At 50.5% G+C, this 26,514-nt stretch overlaps 1 protein-coding gene across 3 annotated transcripts in view; it reads right to left on the bottom strand.

The window, feature by feature from the left end:
* Positions 1–1,362: 1,362 nt before the first annotated feature.
* Positions 1,363–26,514, bottom strand: part of LOC122390533 (Fanconi anemia group J protein homolog) — a 121,755-nt gene continuing 96,603 nt past the window's right edge. For 2 of the 3 annotated variants that reach the window (XM_043383581.1, XM_043383582.1), the window contains exons 9-22: positions 25,060–25,149; positions 9,753–9,858; positions 9,247–9,468; positions 8,702–8,878; positions 8,143–8,304; positions 6,421–6,633; positions 5,831–6,055; positions 5,243–5,427; positions 4,699–4,912; positions 4,304–4,428; positions 3,395–3,640; positions 2,666–3,234; positions 2,484–2,545; positions 1,363–1,640 (exon numbers count right to left, since the gene is read on the bottom strand). In XM_043383581.1, the coding sequence (XP_043239516.1) occupies positions 1,512–1,640; positions 2,484–2,545; positions 2,666–3,234; positions 3,395–3,640; positions 4,304–4,428; positions 4,699–4,912; positions 5,243–5,427; positions 5,831–6,055; positions 6,421–6,633; positions 8,143–8,304; positions 8,702–8,878; positions 9,247–9,468; positions 9,753–9,858; positions 25,060–25,149 (2,725 nt within the window). In that variant the 3' untranslated portion in view covers positions 1,363–1,511. The remainder of the gene's footprint in view (positions 1,641–2,483; positions 2,546–2,665; positions 3,235–3,394; positions 3,641–4,303; positions 4,429–4,698; positions 4,913–5,242; positions 5,428–5,830; positions 6,056–6,420; positions 6,634–8,142; positions 8,305–8,701; positions 8,879–9,246; positions 9,469–9,752; positions 9,859–25,059; positions 25,150–26,514) is intronic. The other variant, XM_043383583.1, reaches the window with a different exon arrangement.

A 26,514-nucleotide genomic window follows, 5' to 3' on the forward strand; every position in this document is an offset into this window, starting at 1 on the left:
CCGGCCGTACCCGAGTAACTCTTCTCCGAGCGGCAGGAAATTGTCTGTCAGAGCCACGCCCGGGGCCACGCTGGCCGGCCGACTGATGGTCTCGTGATGACCTCCGGATGACTTCGTATGTAACCCGCATCGCCGGGCACCGCCACCTGACACGGAGCCGGCGCACTGTGTCCAATGGGACCGTTCAGCGGGGTAGACCCGTCGTACCGTCCTAAGGATCAGACCCGAAGTCCGAACCATCCCGTGGGACCGCATAAATAACGGGATCCATATCGTCCAGTGGTATCAAATAGATCACATCCATGCGGTCCAATAGAAGCGTCAGCGAATCAGACCCGTACTGCCCACAGGTAACGTCCAATGGGGTAGAATGGGTGATCGGTCCACTAACCGGCCCGTCCCTGGCCAGCTCTGCAGCAGACACCTCGATACATATCCCGTCAGCCTGTGGGTGCAGCCGACACCTCGGGTGCATTGCCTGTCGACCGTCGGCTGGGCCCGGTAGCTCCAGTACCGGCCCGGCAGCGGGACTCCATTGGCAAACGGACCCTTCAGAACGTCAGCCGGGGTGCTGCGGAGGGCGCGTGATTTCACAGAGCTCAGCAACACACCGTACGCTGCTCGAATAGCTTCTAAAGGAACGTACCGGAGTAAATGGGAAATCCCGACCTGTCAATCACTCACGGTCCTGAATATGAGCGGCAAAGCACATTCTTGCACAAATAATTTAAGTTGTTTTATCGTTATCGATATCGTACGCCATTGTGGCTTGTGCTATGACAACCGAAACAATAGATGGGATGAAAGAAGTAAATAATGGTAAACCGATGAAAAACGGCAAGGGCAGTGTCAATCCAGCTCTTCTCCTCCCCAAATAACAATACTCGCTTTGACTGTCCCGGGTGAGCCTGTTGACAGGATAATCCTCCATCAATATCGCCGTTAAAGCCTCGCCACCACTCATGCAGTGCGTTCATACAGCTGGTAATGCAGTAACGCCGTGATATTCTGACCTCCGATCTCCGCCGGCGGAGCCAATCCGGCAGGACGCAGGCGACACCTTGTACAGTACAGCAACGCAGAGGGCGCTTCCGGGGGCTGACCGACCAGACGGAATAGACGATAGGACATTCCCTACTGCATTAGACAGCTGCTGGAAGTCGTAAAAGGGAGGGGGGGGGGCGGGGGTAGCTGGACGAAACCGATCAGTGATCACATGTCAGAGCGCCCATCGAGACAGACGTCCAGGAAAAGGTATGGAACTAAAACCACTTCAGGGTGATAGCGGTCTCGATATTAGAACCTCCCAACACTCAACATCCGACAGCCCTTCGCCTATGATTATCCATATCAGACGCAATCTTACAAGCGTATCTACATTGTATTTTCATAGCAAAGCAGTCATATGAGACATTATTTCAGGCAGCTTGCAGTTCGTGATAAAAAATCATTAGCCCTTCATACATCGTGCCACAGCGTGAAATCACATATATAACCCCACGGTCACGTGATCACTGAAAGTCCTCCTCGTCCGAGCTGATGAAAATGACTCCCTTGGAGCGCTTGCTGCGCTGTTTGGCGGCCGAGCCGCGGGGTGGCAGCACCGTCTTCCTGACCAGCTCCGGTGATTGGCTGTCCGCCTGGGAGACGGACGGACACACAGTCCGTTAGGAATCATGGATAACAATATGGCTAGCATGTACAGTAGATAACCGACAGAAATATAAATTGTTTGGTAATATGCCCGTGATTGGTATGAAGTGCGGCGAAGAGTACTTTGTTAATAATCCACTACCAACACCGACGCCCACACTCACTAAGACTCCCAGCGACAATATTGGTCACAGAGTCTTTCCTCGCCCTCCTGACTATAGCTGCAGATGCTCGTCCTTGATCACCCATCCCTGCTTTGGGGTTAGCAGTCACTCCAGCAGACAGATGCTGGAGGCAGCTCCAATAGGAGCACGCCCCTCCCGGCGTGATCGGTTAGTTCCAGCTCCATCAGGGTGTCCTATCCCACGGAACGGACTCAGCCACTGCGGCGTACCATTTGGTGATTATAACCGAAGGTTTGTTGTCAATAGTTATAACACTATTCGTTAGAATTGTGTTTTTCTATTGAAAAACAAATCCGAGTTCCCTGACAATTTGGCAAAAGCTGCCTGAGTATGATGAGACGATAGAGGAGACACGAGCAATGAGGATCGTACCTGTCGTAGCTCAATGTCCTCCTATTTTACCTTGCGTCATTAAATGAAGGATCATGATGTTTTCACCATTTGTTCCTATATTTCACATATAAGAGGTCGTTAACTGGTACCATCAGGCGCACAAGAAATGGTACCCTGAACCTGACCGCCAAGAAATGGTCGCTGTAGGCTGGAAGGACCCAATAAAGTAAACCCCCATAAATCGATTCCAACTGTGTGGTAGAGCCGGTAGTGAGGTGTGAGAACGTCATGCGGTCGACGCAGGTCACGTACCTGTGCTGTGACGGCGGAGGGGGCGACGGGCGTCTCTTTAAACAGCGGCCTCTTGCCGGCTGCTGCGGGGAACGGAAACACACGTCAGATAATTACCTAAAACTGTGTAGTTTGAACTCAGGACAAAATACAAGTTTAATATTGTCTTTTGAAGGAGATGCAGCATCCCGCTGTCCGCTCACCTGAACAGACGACCACCTGGCGCGGGGACTTTCCCTCGTCCTCCCCAAACAGCGGCGGAGACTGAGGTCGGCCGTTCTCCTTATCCGCTGGGGCGGCGCCGGACGGCGGCGGCCGCTCCTCCGCCGGTGCTGCCGCCTGCCGGCCGTCCGCCGCACTACCGTCCGCTCCGGGCTGGTCCCCGTGCTCAGACCCCGCCGCGCCGTCCAGTACCGGGGTGCCCTGACTGGTGAGCAGCGGTACCAGCCGCGTCCGGCCATCCTCCGTCAGCCGCAGGTACTTCCGACCGTTCACCGTGATCACCTCCTGACGCTGAGCGGCTGCCGAGCTGGCGAACTGGTTCACCGGGACCAGCACCAGCTTCCGAGCGCCGCCGGCGACACCTACCGGCGGACTGCCGTACTGGAACTGCGCCTGCGCGGCGCTGACGGCCGGCGCCGCCACCGGCGACTGCCCGTTCACCACGGACATCGGAGAGGAGGCGCCAGAGAGGTTCAGATCGATGGCAGGAACCGGACCGGCGGTGGCGGTGGCGGCGGCGGCGGCGGCCAGCTTCTCCGCCTCGGCAGCGCTGTGGGGGGGGGGGGGGCGTCAGGCTTACAAAGGAGCATGGCTGGCGGGGTGGAGAATCCCTATCTGAGTCTCCTCAGCCCTTCCACCGAGTCCCTCCACTCCCACTCTCCCCTCCCTCCCTTCTCCCTTCACTCTAGCTGCTCCCGCTCCCCACTCACTCCTGTTCCTGTTTGCGTTTCCTCTGTTCCTCCCGCCTCTCCTCTGTCCAGTGCTGCATGTCGGCGGCGAACTGTCTCAGGCTGTCGGCCACCTCCGGCCACTTGCTCTGGTGGCGCACCAGGCTGCGCACCCACTTGGAGAGGCCGTCGACGCCGCGCGGCCGGCCGAACCGGTCATCCACCAGCAAGATCGCTCCCCAGTCGTATCGGTGGCGGATACAGCGGCCCAGCGCCTGGTTCAGCGCCCTGTCAGTGGAAACACACAGACATACGTCATACAGCAGCCAGTCGTACTGGTGGCGGATACAGAGACCCAGCGCCTGCCTGGTTCAGCGCCCTGTCAGTGGAAACACACAGACATACGTCATACAGCAGCCAGTCGTACCGGTGGCGGATACAGAGACCCAGCGCCTGCCTGGTTCGGCGTCCTGTGAGCCAACAGAAACACTCATTTTATACACACAGCGGTCAGTCGTACCGGTGGCGGATACAGCGTCCCAGCGCCTAGTTCAGCGCCCTGCAGGCCAACAGAAACGGTCTGGGGACGGGTCGAGGAGAGACCGAAAAAAGCACACTGGTAGGGTCGAGAAACAGGCCGGTTACCGCATGCATATTACATACCCATACTAGCACCAGCGTTAATTCATGGAAGATGAAAAATGTTTCAGCTTTTACTGTAAATTCATCTACGGTATCGCATGCGAGAGCTCAACATAGCTCAGCTATATGGAGCAACCTGCTTACCTGAATTATTGGTTGACATTCTACAGCTCACCTGTAGGCCTGTATCCCGTACCCTGTCGCATCGCCTGTACTCTTGAATGATGTAATGTATCTCTCCTGTACGCTTGAATGCCATGCTATATTGCTATGCCTCAACTGTATTCCTGCATGCCAAAGGTATCTCACCTGTAGGCCTGAATGCCGTACCACTCGTGTCCGCTCAGCAGGCCGCGCGTGGAGACGTGCGAGCTGTTGTACTGCTTCTTCAGGTCCACCTGAACGTCCTTGACGTTCGGAAACGGGATGCCCACCTGGGGAGACAGAGTGATGGGGGAATCAGGGAGAGAGTGACACACAACTCAGGGAGAGCAGCGAACGACTCGGAGAGCGATAGAGAGCTTGGGTGGACGAAAGTAGCAAACGGATTAGACGAGAGACGAGGACAGAAGAGCCATGGAACAAATAAGAAAATGAAAGGTCATCGCGGGCGCGACTGGCCTCTTTCTCAATCAATCATGATCACGTTACTATCATCTCTCCCTTAATAACGTTTAATAATAGCTGGGCTTCCCTAAACTAACCGTGACCACGGCCCGAGCGCTGTCGTCCGAGAAGTCGATGCCCTCGCTGAGTTTGCCGCGGCAGACGGCCAGCAGCAGTGCGCCAGTATCGTCTCCTTCCGTCACCAGGTGACGGAATTGGCGCATCATATCCTCGAACTCGTCGGCGCGCCGTGGCTCGCAGAGCACCGGTTTGCGGGCCTCCAGTCGGTCCCACAGACCCGTCATCTGCCATCTGTCGGACAGAACGGGATACTGATAAAATGCTGTACAACTCTGCTGGAAGAGCGGTGATTGAGCAGTGACCGACGTCCTCAACTGGAGTGTGAGGTTCACTATCAAAAAATGTGATTAAAAAGCCAAAATTCTATAATGGTTATTACTTAGCACGATTCTCATAATCTTAATGTAAACAGGCAGCAATATTCCCGTTCCGGACGCACGTTGTCAACTAAAACGTAAAAAAACAAGGTTCAGTAGAAAAATGTTGTGGATCAGTCGAGCCGCCCCCCCCCCCCTCCCCGGGCCTGGACAGCTCCAGTTCAGTGCCCCGAGCATAGCTGACCTCCTGGCGAGTTTGTCCAGCATGCTGTAGGAGGGGAAGAAGCAGAGCACACCGTTGGGGATGGCGGCACACACGCCCAGCAGCAGCTCGCCCAGCTCGTCCTGGAAGCTGAACTGCTCCGAGTTGCGGTAGGTGGCGTTCATGGAGCCGCCGCGCGGACCGTGGCTGATGGCTGACACGTACACCTGAGCAGGGTGGAGAGAGACACCGGGTGATGGTCTGCACTCGACACTCAGGTATGTACAGTTGTGTCATACGCGATAGTTTCAGCCCGTGGCTGATGGCCGAGACGTATACCTGACGGGATGGAGGGAGACACCGGGTAATGGTTGGCTTATTTAAACAAAGGCCCCAAGTTACACGAGGAAGGGGTGGGACGGTTGACGGGCAGATGGGCAGCTACAAAGCACAAGGCATGGCTGTGCTCGATAGAATATATCGTCAACCCAGATGTCGTGACATTGACGACCTTGACACGGCGTAAAACCCACACCTCCGATGTAGGTCCCCCACCGATCCTTCTCGACCCTCTCACCGCTCTCACCCTTTCTCAACTTCTCACCGCTCTCACTCTCTCACCGCGCTCACCTGGTCGGCGCTGATGACGTGGCTGGCCTCCAGGTTGATGGGGAACGGCACGCCCAGCTCCGACTGGAACGAGCCCAGCGGGGACAGGGTGCCCGAGGCGACGATCACGCTGTGCGCCGCCTCCCCGATGGCGCCGAACACCACGGCCGGGTTCATACACCAAAAGTGCAGCGTATGCGTCCACGTCGGGTCGGCAGACTTGCGCCGCGAGCTCAGCCAACCGCCCTGGCGACCGAGCGAACTTATAATAGAGAATGGTAAGAGCCAAATGAAATAGAGATCAGTCTAACATAGCAAGCGTGAGGATGCATGTGAAACAAATACATAATTGATTGTAAGTTGTTACCATGTCATAATCAAACGAAAACAGAAAATAAAAGCTCCCAACACCAAACACTCGACCTCAACCCTCATCACCAACACTCTCCGCGCCATTCTCACTGACTCTGACAAGTGACAATTCCTCTCAGCCCTCCCCCGCTGCGTAAAAATAACCACTCTACCCCACCCCTCTACCCACACCCCTGCCGGTCCTATCCGCTATCCAGACCACTATCCACTATCCGGTAGGTATCCAGTATCCCTCCTACCCGCTGTCCGGGTCCGTCGGCGCGGCTCATGGACTTCATCAGCGCCACGCGGAAGTCGTCGCGGTACTTCATGTCGTCCTGGTAGATGAAGGAGAGCTCCCGGACGAGTCCGCCCAGCAGCGCCGTGGTGCCGCTCGTCAGTCGCTGGATGTAGTGCTGCAGCGCCTCCTCAGAGTTGTCCATCTCCTCCGCTATGATGGCGCCATACGAACGCTGCGTGGCAACAGAGCACAGGTCTCACAACAGGATTTGCACTAACTACCTCCTCGGTAAAGATGGTGCCGAACGAACGCTGCGTGGACACAGCAGAGGTTTCAGGACGGATGGACCAACTATCTCCTCAGTAAAGATGGCGCCGAACGAACGCTGCACGGCGACAGAACAGAGGTCAGGGTAAAACAGAATATAGGGGTCAGGGAAGCTCAGCAGGAGCACTATCAGAAGACATCCAGTGAATGTGACGGAACATCGAGGTCAATGAAGCTCAGGTAGAACGCTATGCAGACACGGAACGGAGATGTTAGACGAAATGGTATAAGTCCTCCGTCACGAACACTCCGCATACACACCAGACGTGAACAGGTCAGCGATCAGGAGTGCTGCCTACGGACGCTGCGTGCTGACGGCTGAGAGCTCAGGGTGGCTGGGAATACGCGCTACATGGCGCAGAACAAATAATACATGCATACAGTAATTACTAATTGGTTGGTTGTTGGGTTTCGTATGCTGTAATGGTCACAAATACACATAAGAGAATCATCTCAATTTCAGTGCGAAACTATGTTGAGGTTTCGTGTTTATTAACTAGTTTTGATTGCAGTCCGCTATACACTTTCCAATAGTCCGAATGCTACCTCAAATCCGATACTATTGGTGCTGAAATCGAATAATAAGGAGCATAATCACTCAGCAGAATACCCGTGCCAGTGACCCGTAAATCACTCGGACGGGAAGGCCGTGGTCATTGGAGCACAATGGGACCCCATTGTGGCCTATCGCCGGGACCTCAGCCGGTGCGGATACAGAGTGAGCGGCCATTGGCCACTCCCCCGACACTGGCGGTCGGTAACTGGCGGTGCACGGGTGAAAGTGAACACGATAGAACGGCGACGGGGAATAACAGGGCTATAACAAAGGGCAGGCGACAACTCAACACACCCACATTGTGGGTGTGTCGAGTCCTTCAACCATTGGAACGTAGGAATATTACGTGTACGTGGTATCCGTTCATTCAGACGTTGGTGGTATACGTTATTTTTCCTTCTTCTTTTCATGAGAATAACCATCCCATCTCGGACGTTATCCTCCTAGATCCCCGCTAAATAAAAGAAAGAAATGTCCATAATCGAATTACTTCACTTCAGTGGGTAATCAAATTTGAATGTTTACGATGCGAGCACCTGTTTAGTTAGTTTAATTCAGATGCAGTTTCTGGTGTAACTATTTCCTTCGGAGCACCTGAAAAGGACAAGACGGGCGCCTAACTGAACACACGAATGACACTCCACACATTTTACCTGTATCTTCTCGGAAAAGGCGTGTCGTGACCTCATCCGTGTATAGCGGGAGGCATTGGGTGTCTAGTCTAACACGTACATATATATCGGGGAGAGTATCGCGTCCTCGCCTGTATGATCTGGTAATTCCTCGTGCCCTCACTTGTAGATCAGGAATTACTGATGTCCTAATCTGTATCTATAGAGGGAGGCCTCGTGTCCTAACCTGTATATCTGGGAACTCCTTGTGTCCGATGCCCATGGCGGTGAAGTGGGCCACCATCTCTGTTCCGCTGAACACCCGACAGCCCCTGTCAAACTCCTTGTACTGGTCCAGCCGGTCGGAGTGCCGGTCCATCCACTGGCTGATGTGAGACAGCATCCGGGCCTGCCGAGTTAGGGACAAAATCTGAGACAGGCAGAGTACGGCGGGACATCGTCACAGCCTCAGGGAGGGAGGGAGCGGCCCTACCAAATTAAACCACTGAACAATCCGTGGAATGAAATAACATAACACTGATCCAACGTGGGGAAAACAGCGAACATAACAACATACAAAAGTCTTCGAACAGCACCAAATACGCTTGTCACAGTTTTCATGCCCCCAAACTTTACACTCCCTCCCTTGCTGCCATCCTACCTCCTCACCATATATCCCTGCACTAACTCGAGCTGGGCGTGCCGCTGTGCCTCACCATATCCTTACACTAACTCGAGCTGTATCTCCCTGTCCCTCACCATATCCCTGCACTAACTCGAGCTGGGTCCGCCTGACTGTATCTCACCATGTCCCTGCACTCGAATTGGGTCTGCCGCTGTCCGGAGGCGGCCTTCTCCAGGTCGCGAATGGCGTCCTGGATGTGCGCCTGCTGGAACGAGCCGCTGGCCGCCTCCCGCGAGCTGTCCTCTACGTTGTGCGCCTCGTCCAAAATCACCACCTGGTTCTTGAGGCTGATCTCCATCTGGGTTGGAGATACGGGCGGCGGTGGCTCCGTTAAAGAGTAATCAACGGTAATTGACAGCTACCATCGGCACTGGAGTAGAAAACAACAGCATATCGTGGCACCTAAAGACAAATCCTCAGAAAACACGTGATGTGCTAAAAAATGCTCTCATATACCTATTTATGCGTCAGGTGTGGACAAAACTTCAAATCATTTAAAACCTCAACATCTTCATTACTTAACGATGACGTTGACAACGATGACAATAACATAACCATTGACATCTGCATTGTTCACAGCTTCTGATTGTGTTTCTGTTCTGTCTATCTTTTTTCTCTCTGTCTCTCCCTCTCCGCCTCTGTCTCTGTCTCTCCCTCCCTGCTTACTGACTCCCTTATGGAGGGCTCGATCAGGTAGTTGTACGGACAGAACACGATGTCGGCGTCCTCCTTTAGGTTTCGGCCGGCGTAGTAGGGACAGGCGCGGATGCGGCGGCCCAGACCGACCAGCTCCTCCAGCGACCAGGCCTCCGACAGACCCTCCCCGGGTAACTGCTCCTGGTAGCGCAGACGCTGGTTGGCCCGCGTGAAGTAGCCGCACGAGCCCTCCTAGGGACATAGGTACGACTAGGTCAGCGGCGGGAGAGCGGCAGACGACAGGTTGCTGAAGCACAGAACAAATTAACTAGAAGTGAAGTACCGATAACTCTCCAGTTCTGGAAAGATATCTGTAGGCATCTGAAATCACAACATGGATCTACTAACATTAAATCGGTCACAGTATAGGTACATCATCTGATCATACATGAGATCACACACGCACTGATAATTATACATCCGTGCTAGCTGCCCACACCCGCCTGCTCGTCACTCGGCCCACACGGAGCACACACCTGGTTGTGCGGGTCCCGCAGGTCGCGGCAGCCGTCGTTCTTGTTGGCCGAGCGCGACACGTCCGGATGGATGCAGGTGTGGTCCCGACTGGCCAGAATCGTCATCCTGCCGGGAGCACGGCGGGTCTCAGCGCACGGCGGACTCGGGGCACGGCGGACTCAGCGCACGGCGAGCACGGTGGGAGCAGATCACGACGGACCGGGATCACACCGGACCCGCGACCCGGCGGACTTGGGACACGGGGTAATGGGACATGGCAGAATCCCAGGTCACGGCGAGATTCAGAGTACGAAGCACTGGGGACACGGCGGGACTAAGGACGTTTGGCAAGTTCAACGCACACTTTCTTTTCAGCCTAACTAATAAAGCCGATCGGCATTAAAAAGCCGTATTTTATGTTACTTATTCTACACACACAGTCCAGCAGGATATCACGAAGTCAGCGCGGCTGACATCGAACGTGCATATTCGGCCGATATCACTGCCTCATCATAGGGAGCGTGTCTACGAAATAGGAATAAGGGGGCCCTTATTCCTTAGGACTGGGCTTAGAGGCGGATGTATGCTAAAAAGGCGCAGGCTTTGCTCAGAAATGCAATGCATGTTATGCAACACCGAATATGAATGACGCATTTTTTTGCTGCTTGGAATTCACCGGAGTTCATTTCTGGAGAATATGTCGTCACCATAGGAAAACGAAGGCTGTCTCACAAATCACCTTACTTTAAAGGCGGAACACCAAAGGATCAAGATGCAAATACTTGTGCGGCTCAGAGGTCGAACGGCTCGGAAGGAGGGAGGAATTCGACACTGACAGAGATACCTAATTCATCAATGTCAAATACCAGCAGATCCCGCAAAGGCAGCGAACTGGCGAGTCCGCATCGATATAAAATAACGGTAAAACGGTGGCGATGACAACGGCAGGCTTCGACAATTAGGCATATTTAAGAACAGACCAACCTAACTAAGCATGAACTGCGCACTAGATACAGGTGTTACAGACTCATACGGTCTGCAGCATAACAGATGTTAACGTTCAATATCTCACTCAGAAAAACAATGGTTCGCTTCCTGGAAACGGTGTGATTTGCTGGGTTTGAATCGGGTAGTCATACGGGACTTCCGGTGCTGTGAGTCCCAATTTTTATTAGAACTCACAGACCAAACCGTGTGAAGGTATTGTAGGGCATACTGACAGATCATTCATGAGTTGATTGAGAGTGGCAGCGACGGGGGGGGGGGGGGGAGTTGCCCACTAGCACGGTTTCTGCTCAGCAAAGGAAATTAATATTAGTACGTAAAAATAAAGGTGTAGCATGGGAACTACACAACAATGCTACTTGAATATGTTTGAAATTTGAATCACTACTTGAATGTGTTTTGTGCCGCTCCGAGCAATAATAAGAAAACAGCTGGGATGTTCCAAATAAACCACCTTCATTTTCCATATAGCGTGCGTCATTTCCACCCAGGCGAGCGCGAAATCTAATGAAATATTTCGTAGCATGTTGATGAGAACATCGGACCACGCCCGACAGCCCACGCCGCCCGGTCCGTCTCAAAATGAGATATATCTGCGCCGCGCGCTGACTGTATTTCGCTCCCTCCGGCTGCGGGCACAATTAAATTCCGGACGCCGGTGCCGCTCGGCCGTGCTCTCCAGACTGGGGAGCGCGCCTCGAGTGGCGCCGAGGGCCGCCCGAGGGCCGCCCGAGGGCCGCCCGAGGGCCGCCCGAGGGCCGCCCGAGGGCCGCGCACAATGGGCTCATCCCGAGGGACGTGCCGAGTCGGGCCAATTCAGACGCAGCGCGCGCGGCGCAATGGCCTCTCAGACCGGCGCCGGCCGCCATCGCCGCCGCCGCCGCCGGCACCGGCCGGTATGCTGACGCACGCACACTCTGCCCGGGCGGGGGCGGGGGCGGGGCGGCTGAGTCGTCACCGACACGCAGTCAGCAGCGCGGCGACTTCACACGGCCGAATCACTGGGAATCGGCGATCAGACGGAGTGAGACAAACAGGCGCGCGGCTGCGTCGGCACAGCTGCCGAGTCCAGCGGCGCTACTCAGCAGTGACACGGCATCTGACCGGCCAGATGAAGGGCCGCCCGGGAATTCAAAGGCGATCGCCGACAGATGGACCTGGAGGCTGGACTTCACAGGAACCATCTAATATATACTGCGCAGCACTAGTATAGTGGAAACATAAAAGCAAACGAATTAAATGCCTACCAAGGGAATACACCTACCTCATTTTCGATAGCAAAGAAATATGCTCTAAACATGTAGAATGTGTACTTGTGAACATCGTTTTTCCGTTACAAAACATCATTCCCTTCCCTCTATCTCAAAACGGGAAACAAGCACACAAACAATGCCAGGTCTCCATGTCAACGGACTCCTGTTGGAGCCAGCTATGTGTACCTGCCCTATTTTGTGAAAAATGTAGCAATGTCTGGAGCAGCTAACCTTCATTGATTGATCGCTTACATGACAAGTTCTGCCACCGTGCGCTGTCTTGCACGGTCCGTCGACTCCTGTCAACTAAACCTGGCAAAAGGTTCAAGTTTGCGGTTGCAATTTTCGCCCAATCGCATTTGCTTCCTGAAAGTGAATTAGTCGGGGAAAAAGCGTCACCCAATTCACACGCAAACAGTGTGTCAGAAAAGGCGCCCGGTCTGCCGCCGGTAGCGCTCGCCGCTGTCGTTTCCGGGCCGCGACGCCGGTCGTCGCCGCCGTTTTCCTTGTCGTCGACGACCGCAGGTCTGTCACCGCCGAGATACCTGTCGCTGCCGCCGACCGACGGTAGCGCGCTTCTTTTTCAGCTCCACCGGTGTAATGCGAAACTCAGTCTGGCGTGCAGAGCACTCGCTGCATCGGGATGTTTTCCGGATCACACGGCTATTCGACTAACATGTGAAAATGACACGCTACAGGCCACAGTTACTCGTAAGATGGATGCAGCCTTGGACACCTACGGTGTATGTACACCGCATACGGGTCTAGTAAATCCAATACCAGTAAACAATGTGATAATTGAATTTGGATAGAAAAGCATTTAGGACCAAGACCTGAAAAACGAGCTTCAATAGCATCGAAAAAAATCGGATTAAAAGCAACGCTATAGTAACACTCCGGGCTCTCTAAAAAGACATTCAGGCTCATAGGTGTCGATTTGTATACTTTTGGGTGTGCCCGGGCACCCCCAATGCTGAGTTGGGCACCCCCCAAGGGGCTCTGGGCACCCACAACCAAAGTTGGTACTGGCATCACTGTTACGATTCTTTGAACGCATTGTTTTCTCTAATTCATAGGCGCGGGAACGGGGGGGACAGTTTACCCCCTCCCCCCCCCCAACTCTGGGGCCGTGGGGGCGGTGACTCCACAGCTTTACCTAAGACGTAATATCGCACTTTTTTGCAAATGTTTTCTTTTTTGATGAAAACGCCAAGGGATGAAAAATAAGTGACCTAAAACCGGCGAGGAAACTAGGTTTGGGGCCGGGGTACCCTTGGTTGGTTTCAATTATGGTGTGCCCCCCCCCCCCCCAGTCTGAAAGAAGTTCCCGCGGCCCTGCTCTAATTACCGTACATCAGAATGCGCTGTAAAAAATGGACACAATTTTTCGCTTTATTTATACCAGACAGCAGCATTTGGTAGCCATCGACGCATTCGTGCCGCGTCAATGGGTTTTCGGTTCCGGACGTCCTAAAGTTTTGCTTTGAGTAACGAGATATTCTTGGTCCGAAATATCATGGTTTAACCCGCGCACCAACGGGGATCCGCATTCCGCGCCAACGTCACACCGACGGGGGGGGGGGGGGCGGATACCTGCTCCCCGTGATATCTCGAGAACGAAGCAAGATAGAAACAAGCAGTAAATGGCATGGGATACAGAAGGACAAAGTCTACAATTTTTACTGAGGTCATTTTCAGGTCAGGTAAAAAATGACGTCACATGGTAAACAAGTCAAAATAGCGGCGCTTAAGGTAGACAGTTTTTTCACGAATAACGATTGAAGTACCAATGTCTGTCATACCCACACCGAGTGGCTGATTGCTTTGAAAATTTCACCGATTGATAAGGCCAACAGTTTGTACAAAATGTATATCTCGAAACTTCGATACCGGTGACCTAAGGTCAGGTCAATTTTGCCACCTCCCCATTACCTCTAAGTCCATGGGATAATTCTTCGGAATGCTTGATACGAGGCATTAGTATCACGGATGCTAGTTGTTAGACCTTCGTTTCCGTCTTGAGTTGAGATGTTAGTTTCACAATATTTCGGCCAGTTACTTCTCCGGCTGTCGTCAGTTGTTCTTTGGTCCGTAGAAAGCTCTTGGGTGTTGGTGGCGTTGCGCCGAACGCGTCATACCTTATCGAAAGGTCCTGTGGTCAGCGGGAAATGATCTCGGGCTGCCCCGGTGATAGGCGACAGTTGTAAGTTGTAACTAATACTCCACCGCTCGAGGCAGACATAGCGGCCAGACAAACGAACATCTCACCTCAAGACGGGGACGAAAGTCCGACATCTATCATCAGTGTCAGTGGAAGGAAATTAAAGTGCGTTTTTTTCTGGACGGACACCATTCTGAACACTTCCAAACACCTATAAACAATTCAACATGACACACTGAACTGGAAAATGACACCCGACGTGAAAATGACGTGACCCTTTCTTATATCCCTGAGGTCATCTCAGGTCACAAAAGGGAGCCTAACAGTTTTTCGTTAATAACTTCTGGTAGGCGCATGCTAGAGCGATGATCGACTGAACGGATCGACTGACATGCAACATAACCTTTTCCGGTCAGGTCTTGAACTTGACCCGGGGTCAAATTTCAAAATGAAATTTCAAGGTCTAACTACAGTTTATTCGACGCGTCTTGATAATAAGAACATGATGGCTGGCAAAATAAATGTCATGACTTTCTCGAGTAAAAAGCTATGGCAGTAAAAAAACTTTTTCATGAGTGGCTATTATTGGAGTTTTTGCCCTCTGCTGGAGAATTTATGCTAAGCCGTTGACCTGAGGTCAAATCTGAGGACTACTTTGGCGAAAGAACGTTGAAAGAGCTATCGAATGCGCTTTTCCGCGTTGCTGCAGCTCTAGTAGTTCCCAAATTATGCACCAGGTTTTCGAAAATTGTTCAAACAATCCAAACTTGACTTTTTATGACCTCTGGCCACCTGAGCTTTGACCTGACCTTATAAAGACCAAGTATTCCTTCATTTTAACTGTCTTTCCAATGCCGCCTACCACATGTCGCACGTGGCCCAGGAGCCAGGCTAGACGGGGGTGTTCAGACACACACCCCCGGCCCGGCGCGGAAGGCGCTGAGCACCGGCCCAGCGCGGGTAAAATTGCTCCGTCTCCGTCTTTACTGGGTGGACAAACACACTCCACTGGGTGGGCAAAAATCGTTACTGGGTGGGCGATTGCCCACCCAGTTAGCATGTTATCCGAGGCCCTGATACTAACACAATGCAGTTTTATCTAAAAGAATAGCATATGAGGTCTGCCTTAACCCTCGCCCGTATTGGTGTTTTTCCAGCCACGAACGTACCTATAAGAGGGGGGGGGGGGTCCATTGACCCCCCTTACCGTTTCGCCCCTGATCGAGCTAGAGCTTCGCGGAAAAAAACGAGCGTGTTTCCCGTGACGAGAGAAAGCCGATAATACCCAATTTTAAGGTCCTAGGTCATTGGTTGATCTTCCAGGTCAGGTCAATGACCCAAAAAAGGGAAAATCGGGACCTGTTAGAATGTCGTAAAGTGTGGCTGCTATGGGGTTTTTCGGGGTGCTGATCACGAATTTTATGTTAGTTTTGATCACAATGATGTCGTCATGCATTTAGACCAGGTGGGGTCAGGACGAGTCAGGTCAACCAGTAGGGGTCCTGCCGGGTATTAGTATTAGGTGTCAACCGCCTCTGACAGCTTCGTAACATGTTACAAAAGCACCAAAACTACTTCGTAATGTTCATATGGTTGCTAAATTTGAATTCAGCTCCAAAAACTAGCCTAGAAACATGCACAACTCGAAAAAGCGAACCGAGGTCATCAAAGGTCAATGGTCATCAAAGGTCAATGACCTGACCTGACCTTCAGGTGACCTTGACACCAGACATGTGCTTGGATCCGAGAGCTGGATCTATGATCTCAGTGGATCTCTCGACAAAATAGAGGGGTTGGATCTATGATCCGAGTGGATCTCTCGACAAAATTCAGGGGTTGGATCTATGATCTGAATGGATCTCTCGACAAAATTTAGGGGTCGGATCTATGATCTCTGTGGATCCAGCGGGCTAAAATTTGTGGAGGACCTATGATCTGTATGGATCTCACGACAACATGTAGCCAATGAAACCCTTATCCTACATAATTGTACACCTTACAGTGCAATACAATTGAGAATTATCACTTGTGGACATGGTTATTGGTTAAGACCACTTGTGATCATTAGGTATCATCATTAAATTTGAATTTAAAAAAACAACATTTGTACTACATTTAAAATAAACCAAGAACATGCATATTGCTACTTTTTGTGACCAATTGTAACTTTTTCATGACAGCACTGATGACAATCTTATCAACAAGCTACAGCCACTTTAATTCAAAGAACAAACAGTACAGACAGATGCAGTGGCAGCAGGGCACTGCAGATTTTCATTTTGGTCCCATTCTTTCTGCAACGCCAGTAGGGCTAATGCTAAAATGCCAAACTCTATGGGGGGCACTGTACCCTGGTGCCACCCCCCCCCCCTGTTCTGCCGCCTATGGACAGATGTTAGGAAATCAAACCTGGAAGCCAAATAGGTCAGTTTTGTTAAAAATAATCCAGCAATCCACTTCTGCCAGGTATGAAATCCCAATCCAGAATGTTCATATGAGCTATTAGTATGTGCAACACAATTTCGATTTAGTAAGAATAGCAACCAACCTCTAATACTTTCCTAATAAAATTACAAGTTCAAAAATGGCATCAACTTCTTCAGATTACCTACTTTTGGCCACTTTTGGCATCCTGCCAGCTGCCACGTGTGGTGCCATGCTGTGCTTTTGTTATGAGAGAGCCTCCCAAAAAAGACAAACGAAATTCACAGCTCACGTTTTGGTAATATGGTTTTATTACGTCATTATCGTTTGACCAATGAAAAATCTTAATTTGACCAAGACCGTAATGATTCCAAAAGATTCCCCGTAATAGGCCCTGTAAACTAATGACGTAAGATATTGTTATTCTTTTGAAAAGTGAATAAAATTAAGATGCAAGGCGCACACCGCTCAGGGCCATATAATACCGTTTCAGCTTACGTTTACGTCATTAAATTCAACGCTACAAAGATGATATTCACAAACAATCGTATCGTAAAATCATGTGAGGCAGAAAAAATGAACATTCTTTAAAAAAAAGCTCCAGACTTTTGAATTTCCAGTTTGATTTTTTATTTATTTTCATTATACTCGAAGGTAGAACGCCTAGCTCATTTGTTATTTGAAATGACGTCACGAGTTCAATTTAGATACTGAATAATCATTTTACGGTAAATAATAAATATCCAAGGCCATTACAATTGATATTTCGCTTCCCATCGCTTCCGCAGGCTGTTGAATATTTTTATACTTTTGTTTATATCTCAGTTTATTTTATCAAATATTTCTTTCAATAGATTGAAATACCTTTACCTAACCAAGCCACATGTGTCAATATCATCTTTTATTGTTTATCAATCAATTGTGGTAGCTGGAAACTGGAAAGCCTCATGGTTGTCTAATGCAAGATCAATGAGATTGTCTTATCAATATCATTATGTAGATTCTAACATGAATTGTGATGTGGTAGGTACCTAGTTATGTATTGTTCATTAGTCATTACTTTGACTTACCTCTATGTTAATTGTTAATGCAAACTTTTCTGTTGGTATGTGAACTGTGAACAATCTTCATGTCACTCAATTCTCTCAAGTTGTGACCGTCATGAGCCTCCTTTATTTTGTATTCTGTATAATGTAACTGGATGCCTTTACTAATATGGTCTTTGTATAAGATTGTTTGTTTCTAACCATACTTTGGTATTCATAACTTCTTATGAAAGAAAGTTGTTAACATTTTGAGCACCTATGTATGAGCTAGGTATGATCCCAACGGATCTCACGACAAAATTGGGGAGCCAGATCTATGATCCGAGTGGATCTAGCGACAAAATTGAAGGGTCAGATCTATGATCCCAGTAGATCTCTCGACAAAATTGAGGGGTTGGATCTATGATCTGAATGGATCTCGGATCGGGATCCATGGGATCGGATCTCAGATCCATTTTTCCGGATCCAAGCACATGTCTGCTTGACACCCACCCTAATGCATGGGAGCAACAGCATATCACATGTTTGAACGCTTGAAACCACGAAAAGACTGCAAACGCGCGGCTAATGCGAGCAGACATACGCCAAATCGCGATTCCGGCCAAACATGGTCTCGAAAAGTAGGTCACAGGTCAAAGGTCATTTGGGTCAGGGTCATAAAATTTCAAGGGTAGGTGTAAAATTATTCAACGCGAGGGTACTACTGAAAGTTTCGTCGTGATCGGCCGCTTTTACGCGAGTTATTCGCGAAAAACCGAGCGGGGGGGGGTCCGTTCGACCCCTCCCCCCAATGTTTACGGGCGAGGGTTAAAGCTCTGGGCACCCCCAACCATTTTCACAAATCGACACCCCTGTCAGGCTTGAGCTGGGATACTGGGAAGGTCGCTTACTTCAATCACCTCCGATAATGGTCGATTTGTTACTGGCAGGGCGACAAAATGACAATGGAACATACTGTCTTTTAGTAATACGGGACAATCATACGGACGTAGTCTGTCAAAAGTATGACTTGAAACTCATAGCAAGTATGACCACTTGAGTAATATTGCATCGCATGCGCAGTTCGCACGCAGTGCCCGGGTACTCAAGTATAGGCAGCGGCGTATTTAGAAAATCGCGAAGGGGGGGGCCAAGGGTTTGGAGGGCGCCACCTCACCCAAGGAGGGCGCCATACGTTCGCGAGATAAAAATCCTTAACGATCGCTCAGCGGAGGGGGGGGGGGGTGGGAGGCCTTTTTTACTGCGCCACCAGTTTTTTTGCGTACCTTGGTATAGGTTATGCTGCATTGATTTTCCATCGTGTGTATTTTGTTTTTACTCCAGGTCACAAAAGGTCAAGTCACCCGCTCAGCTTAAGTGACTATGCTTAAAACATTTTTTTTAAGTTAGGTCACTCGACATGGCCTGATGACCTTGCTTTTAGCGACTATGGTTTACATTTTATAAAGCACGTGTAAGAGTAATGTACCAAAAGGTGTGCCCCTCCCGCTCACCCAGTTCCCTCCCCCAACAGGAAAAAACGGAAGCTCGTAGCGTAGTGGTATATGGGATTTTTCTACCGCATGTCTGAAGAAATGTCCTGACGCGGGTTATTCTGACACGTGACGAAAAGGTTGGAAGTGATTGGCTATAAGTTCCTACTAAAGAAGTGTTGTTGTGCGCGCCGAAGGCGCGCGAAATTTTTGAAAACAACCTTTCCCTCCGCCTTTTAGGCACATATTTTACGTGCTCACTGTTCAAAGCTCTTCTCGCTCTTTTACCAAATTTGAAGGTGTAAAAATACCTAAGGTTTGGTGGAGCCGGTGCCACACAAACTGTATAGGAAGCTTCGCCCATGGGTGACGATGTAGAAAAGTTTATTGGCGGTGGCATACACACCAGACCACCATATCGGATTGATAGCGGAGCGCGAGGTGCGTAAACACAAGCGCACAACGAGAAGGCGGCAGCAACAGAAAGATAGGTGAACCATAACAGGACTGTTCCTCATGAGATTGATTAGCCTCCTCGGGCTTCTCATCCAAATTACCTCGACCAGCCCTCATGGCCTTCTCACAGATGCATATTACAGTGTTGAATACCTAAATAACCAGCTTCAATCACCGAAACTGATGCCTGCTGTTGCAGCCGAACCTGTTGACAATACTTAATCGTGATCCATATAAAATAGATGTCATGATGCATGTAAAGTAAGATCAATCCGTTAAGACCAAAGACGTGTTTTATGCATGGTAGAGCGTAGACAGTTTTGGTATGCTTCATTCATTATGCTGAATGCACGTTCATTTGTGGCAGTTTTCACAGGCCACAAATGAACAAAGTAGATAAATCAGGAAAGACATCAATATGTGCAAGAGAACTGCTAAGTTGGGAAACATGCCAAAGGAGTAGATAAATTATAGGAGGGCAGCGATCAACGGAGGTCGCCAATAGGTAGAAGGGCTGCCTGCGATCGACAGGAGGTCGCTAATAGGTAGGAGAGCCCCGATCAACATCCCGAGTTTCGACAGGAGGGCACCGATAGGTAGGAGGGTGGCAAGCAGCAGGATGGCGCCAATGGGTAGAAGGGCGGCGATCAACAGGAGGGCGCCAATAGGTAGGAGGGCCCCGATCAACAATCAACAGGAGAGTGCCACCAGGTGAGAGGGCGGCAAGGAACAGGAGAGCACCAATAGATAGGAAGGTGGCGATCAACAAGAGGTCGCCAATGAGTGGAAGGGTGACGATCAAGTTCAACAGGAGGGTGGCAATGGTGAGGAGGGTGCCTTTGCCCAAGAGGATGACATTAAACAGGAGGGGATCTGTGGGGAGGGCGCCAATTTAGCAGGAAAGTGCCAGTGGGTAGGAGGGCGGCGATCAACAGGAGGGCGTCAGTGGTTAGGAGGGCGGCGATCAACAAGAGGGCGCCAATAGGTAGAAAGGCCCCGATTAACATTCAACAGGAGGGACTAGGGAACCAATAGGTAAGAGGGCGCCATGCAATGGCTAGAAGGGTGGCACTCAACAAGAGGGTGCCAAAAGGGAGGAGGGCGGCCATCAAAATTTCACGAGGGCACAATTGGTGGGAGAGCGCCAATAATTATGAGGGTGCCGACCAGCAGAAGGGCACCATTGTGTAGGGCAAGGTGGCGACCTACAGGAGGGCGCCTTCGGGTGAGAGGGCGCCTGTTTACCAGAGAGCGCCAATAGGTAGGAGTACAACGATCAAATGAGGGCGCCAGTGGGTAGGAGGGCAGCGATCAACAGGCTTACATAGGCGACTACCGCTACGCTTAGAAAGCTTTAGCCTACAAATGCGGTTGGAGGGCGCCCAAGGGAGCCCTCCAATCGTATTTGGAGTGCGTATTTGGAATGGCGCCCTCCGAAGGCGCCCTCCAACCGTATTTTCCCTGCAAACACATTCGCGATTGGGCGCCCTCCAGTCGCGATTGTTTTTCGATTCGATTCTATTACAATTGCATTTGCGATTGGAGGGCGCCTTCGGCGCCCTCCAATCGCAAAGGGCGCCTTCGGCGCCCAAGGGGGGGGGGGGCCATGGCCCAGTGGCCCCCCCCCCTGCCTACGCCCCTGAGTATAGGGTCATGTGGGTATCAAAAATGTTTGTGCCGATATACAGACTCTGACTGACCTTACGACTTATCTGTCGACATACCTTAAAGGCTAAAGCTCTTTTAGGCACACAAACATAAATATTTTGATCACCAGTAGTTGTGTTTCCTAAGCTCTTTGATAGCGATGAATGCCTATTCCAAGCATGAAAATGTGGCCTTTGATGAGTGGCGAATGCCGACTGATCCTCTGCGAACAGCGGCAATCACACGACAATTCGCACAGCCCAATGTCAGGAGCTCCAAAAATACACTTGTGTGTGATGCACAGGACTTTTGAAAAAAAAACTATCACTGCAAATTTCTTAAGCGAGCGCTTGTTCCATTTCTTACAAGTTGGTTTAAAAAAGTCGATGGACCAGTAAAAATATCAAATATTTCATAGCCTGACTTTCGGTTACATCTCCGTTAGACCGCCGCAAAAAAGTAGCGAATTGGTACGCACATTCAGGTAAGAAATGTAGCAACGGAACGAGGGACCAATGACGTGTCAATATCATTTTCAGGGCCCACAAGATTCGGAGCAAAGACTTTTCAGTGTCATTGACCAATGACCATACGTCTGTATTGCTTCCTTTTCTTGATCGGTTGGTAGTCGCTCGGTACCCATAAGCTGTGTGGCCTGGTCTTGCCAATCTTTCCGATTCCCAAACAAAATGAAATAAAGACGAAAGTTAATAAGGCTTAGGTATATTTTTATATTTAATATTGGCATGTTTAATAATCTCTGTCTGGTAGGCACGCACGCCAGTCTGTCTGTTCTACCACCCTCAGCTCCGCTTTCAGCGGCCGTCGCTGCAGCTGCCGCGGTCCCGTGCAGCCATCGTCACCGAGCGGCGGCGGCGGACGCCATGCTGCCAATCAATAGCGCCGGCTGCGATTGGTCGCCGCCGACCGCCCCCCGCCGAGCGCGTCGCTAGCACCCTTCATTCGCAGCGCCCCATCCCCCGCCGTCTGTCGGACGGGATGAAAGCGTCGCCCGCCGGCGGTAGCCGCCGCCGCTTTGAGCCGGGCACAATGTCGGGTAGGCTCGGGTGCAGTGAGCGGCGCTATTGAGCGCCGAGGGCGCCGGGCCGGCCGCCACCTCCGGACACCGCCGGCGTCGGCAGCGGCGCGCCCCGTGTGAGCGCCGGCCGCAGCCCGCCGACCCGGCCTTGGGCTGGGGGCGCCGGCGGTGATGGCGGCACCCATGGCGCCCAATAGCCGCTATTGATTGGTGTCCCGAGAGGTGCACCGTGAAAGGAGCGGGCGCCGCTGCCCGCCGCCCCCGGTCGCGCCCCGCCTGGACCTCTCAATGCGCCACGCAGAGCAGACACACCGGGTCAGCGCGATCGCAATCCGATCTCCGATCAGACAGGATGAATGTTAAATGGTGGGGAAAATCAGACAGAGGGGATCGAAGGTCTTTTGATCGCTTTATGCGTCATGCTGTTACCATTTCTCGTGTATGCTGGCAGCACGTCTTATGTTCCAAATTTAACATTGATTCAGATTTGTAAAAAAGGTACCAATGAATGAGCTTCAGTAACTCGGAATACTAGTTTTTTCTTTCTTCTCTTTGTCAGACATCGCTCTATCTCATGAATATGTTGCCTTGTATTCATGGGTGTGATGAGCCCGTTTAGCTTTCTACGTAAGTAACACCATTATGCTAGACGCGACTGGAATTGTCAAGACACGACCATAAATGGCGGAGATATTTTCCCACAAGATCATAACAACTGTATATTATGTTGAAAAAATCAACATAGTCCCTAGGATATACACACAAAATGTAGTAACATCTGTACAAAATTGAGGTTAAAAAGGCGCAACACCCTGTAGGACACAGCATTACCGGGCTACTGGTATCGGTCGGAGGCGGCATCCCAGCCAGCGCCGCTATGACAGCGAGTACAACTATGAACGGATATGTCAACACAGTCAGTAGGCCACAAAACAAGGTCAAAATAACAATAAATTGCAGTACCAAGACAGGGAACACGTCTTGATCGGGTATGGCGGATGTGCTGGGAAAATGGCCAGAATTGAGCCTGCACCGCAGCTTCTTCTTTCGGGGTATGACACCGGGAAAATAACGCAACGGACAAGGTGGACTTGGAATGTTAGCAGAGAACACAGTACAGGGTGTCTCATAAGTTCGTTCTCACATTATATTTGCATGTGAAACAGAGTACATTGCGTCTTGATATATTTGTGACACCTCAATGTGCTCCCCATTTAATAGGCAAATACATGAACACATGCTGGCATGCCAACCGGCATGTTTGGCTGCATAGCAAGCTTAAAGTTAATCCAGAGTGGCCTGACATGCGTCGTGAGCTCCTCGAGGCTGGAACAGCGCTACGCTTCGACGAGCCTAATTTTCAGCATAACCAACAAATTTTTATGAAATTTTGATCCGATGAGGTGCCTGGCATGTGGTCTTGCCACAAACGCCTGTCACAGTCTCCTTGCACCGCTTTTAAGCTTTGCTTGACCTGTGCACTGATGCACTGTCTTGCCTAAAGATGGGCCTACGACCTCTCGGATGTCATTTTCCCCTCTATAAATGTGTTCATACTCGCGGTTCGAGTTAAGCTTGAGGGTTGAAACTCCTCCTAGATGTTCTTGGAAAAGCATTATGCTTCCCAAAGCTGTTTCTGGGACACCATTCGCAACCTGGTCAGCGTCTGGACGCCTATAACCCCACAATACCGTGACCTTGGCCTTTCGCATAGGAACATAACGGGACGAAACGGAGGCCTCCTCCTTCGCCCTTATGGGGTTGTTTTCGGGTTTGGACGGGTGTTTCATCTCGAACGTGGTCTAGTTAATCCAGATGACCTGGTTGATGTCCTCAGCCCTTTAGTTTTTTTAGCCTCAGGCATAACGAAACCCATGTTTGGCCATTTTAAGACGTTTTTGACTGTTTTGAGCCCTCCGGTAAGCAAAGCTTAAGTCACCTTGAGTTATGTACCCCGAAAGAACACTCTTAGACAGCTGGTAATCCATCCTGAAAAGTCTGTTTACCAACTTTCTAACCCTTTGACCTTTTTGATGGCCACTTTGGCGCCACACAGTTTTGGCCACATGGCTCACTCCTGAGAGCTGACAAAAAAAAAAGAGGATAAACTTGCAATGATTGACTCCCGACAAATCATCGGTGTCACTTGCTGACTGTGCGTCCAGTTAGCGATGGACATTGTCTACAGACTGGTAGGCCTCAATCACCCTCAATCGTCGCGAATGGTCACGTGCTGACTAAATACCGAGACGTACCCGTATTGGAGACCTCTATGTTGCGGCGTTAGCCGTCTGTGTAGGAAACGGGCTCTCTAGCAAAAACTATTTTGTCTACAGAAATTAGTTACTGTGGAGCATATTTCTACCAGCCATGGCAACCACGTAAGCCCAGTAACGAACCAATTTCAGCGTGCCTTTAAGCAAGAGAGCCTAAAAACGTAAAATTTAGGTGAGAACGAACTTATGGGACACCCTGTACATATTGAAAATTGCTGAAATATTGCCTACTTATTGCTTTCAGAAATGATGTCCCGAATACCACGCAGCTACACAAAAATATGGTGAATTGCTTGAAATTCGAAAAAAGAACACCTCGAATCAAAACAAACTTTATCAATACACGAGAAGCGTAAAAGCTGGGCGTAATTGCTTTACGAAGTTCAGCGCCCGATTCACAATATCGATAGAAACATTTAACTTACATTACGGTCATTGGGATTGAGATCAGGCCAGATACCTGTACACGTACTGCAGGCCCAGCTCTTATCCCAAGTGAAAATAATATCAGTTGAAAGTGAAGACATGAGCGAAAATGTCGTACTCACTTTGCGTGCTTGTAGTTGGTTCTTCGCAGCTCCCGTGTGATTTGAGCGATTTGTTTGTGAGTCCGTGTTCCGAAATATATCTTCGGCTTTCTGCAACAAATAAGAAAGTTAAAAAGGGCTTCGTTTCAAAATATATTCAGACATTTACGAAATATATTAAGGCGAGCGCTACGACAAATGCAATATCAGTTGCACGTACAAATCAGGGGTAGCAAAATTGACATTGTCTGTTCAATCCAATATCAATTATTCAGTGACGAAGAGGCCGTGAGTATCGGCGGTGTCGTCTTGTCGATAATTACAGCAGGGTCGGATGTGACAACTGACTGACATTGCAGTGGTTTTGTGAATGCTGATGGGATTATGCCTTTGTGACATCTGTCTACCTCTCATCCCACTCTGAAAATCAATCACGGGCTTACAAAATAGACACAACGTCCTCAAAGCGCAGCGTCCCTTGAATCCTCCTTCCACGAGCCATCAGGTCACAGGGAAGGATAGGAGACACAAGTGGTGTGTACTGCGGTGAATACACTAAGTGCCGGTAGTTACGTAAGGCCGAGTCTCAGAGAAAAGATAATAAGCAATCGAAAAGCAGCTGAGCGTACAGACAATCCTTTCTACAAAGGATATCATCACACTTTAACAACGCATTTTCACATTACAGTGCGAAAACAAGGCATCTTGTTAAAGGTAGTGTGCCAGCTTTCCTGGACCGTATGGAGTTAATGGCCCAGATAAGGAGAACCGGATTTTTAGAACTTATCCATACCTTCAAAACTCATGGAAACGTCTTAAATTCTTCAAATTTTGAGTACCCCAGTGCGAAATTCGCCCCGACGGGTTGTCGGTCGTACCCCAACCACATTTCACACCACTATGAACAATAAATGCACACACTGAAATCGCTATTACCGATATGCTCATCCAATCAAGTTTCGATAAACCCGTTCATCATCATCTCCTGCGGTTTCGAACACGCCTGTTAGGTGGTGCGGTAGACCGCGCCCAAAGCCAGGGCCCCGGTAACGTGAGGTAGCCGAGTCGGGGCAGCGTGCGCTGACCCAAGCCGGGGCCGCGCGTCCTCCCGGTGTCATGTGATAGCCCGGGGCTGCCCGCGGGGATGCGGTAGACCGCGCCCAAAGCTGCGGCCCCGGCTTGGGTCAGCGCACGCTGCCCCGACTCGGCTACCTCACGTTACCGGGGCCCTGGCTTTAGGCGTGGCTTCTGCTCATACTTTGTGGTGCGGTGGTGGTGCGTCGGGCCGCGCGCTCTGACTTCGGCCAAGAAAAATGCGTCAGCTGATCATTGTCATTTCTGCCACTTGCGTGTGGTGAAATGGGGTCATAACTTAAGAGACGGCTTTTTCATATCAATTATTTTACATAAAATCATATTTCAAACCATAAATAATGTTCGACAGCCAAATAAAAGAAACAATACCAATACAGGCTT

The sequence above is a fragment of the Amphibalanus amphitrite genome, unplaced genomic scaffold (assembly GCF_019059575.1).
Source record: "Amphibalanus amphitrite isolate SeventyFive unplaced genomic scaffold, NRLGWU_Aamphi_draft 000399F_arrow, whole genome shotgun sequence".
Classification (NCBI taxonomy): Eukaryota; Metazoa; Arthropoda; class Thecostraca; order Balanomorpha; family Balanidae; genus Amphibalanus; species Amphibalanus amphitrite.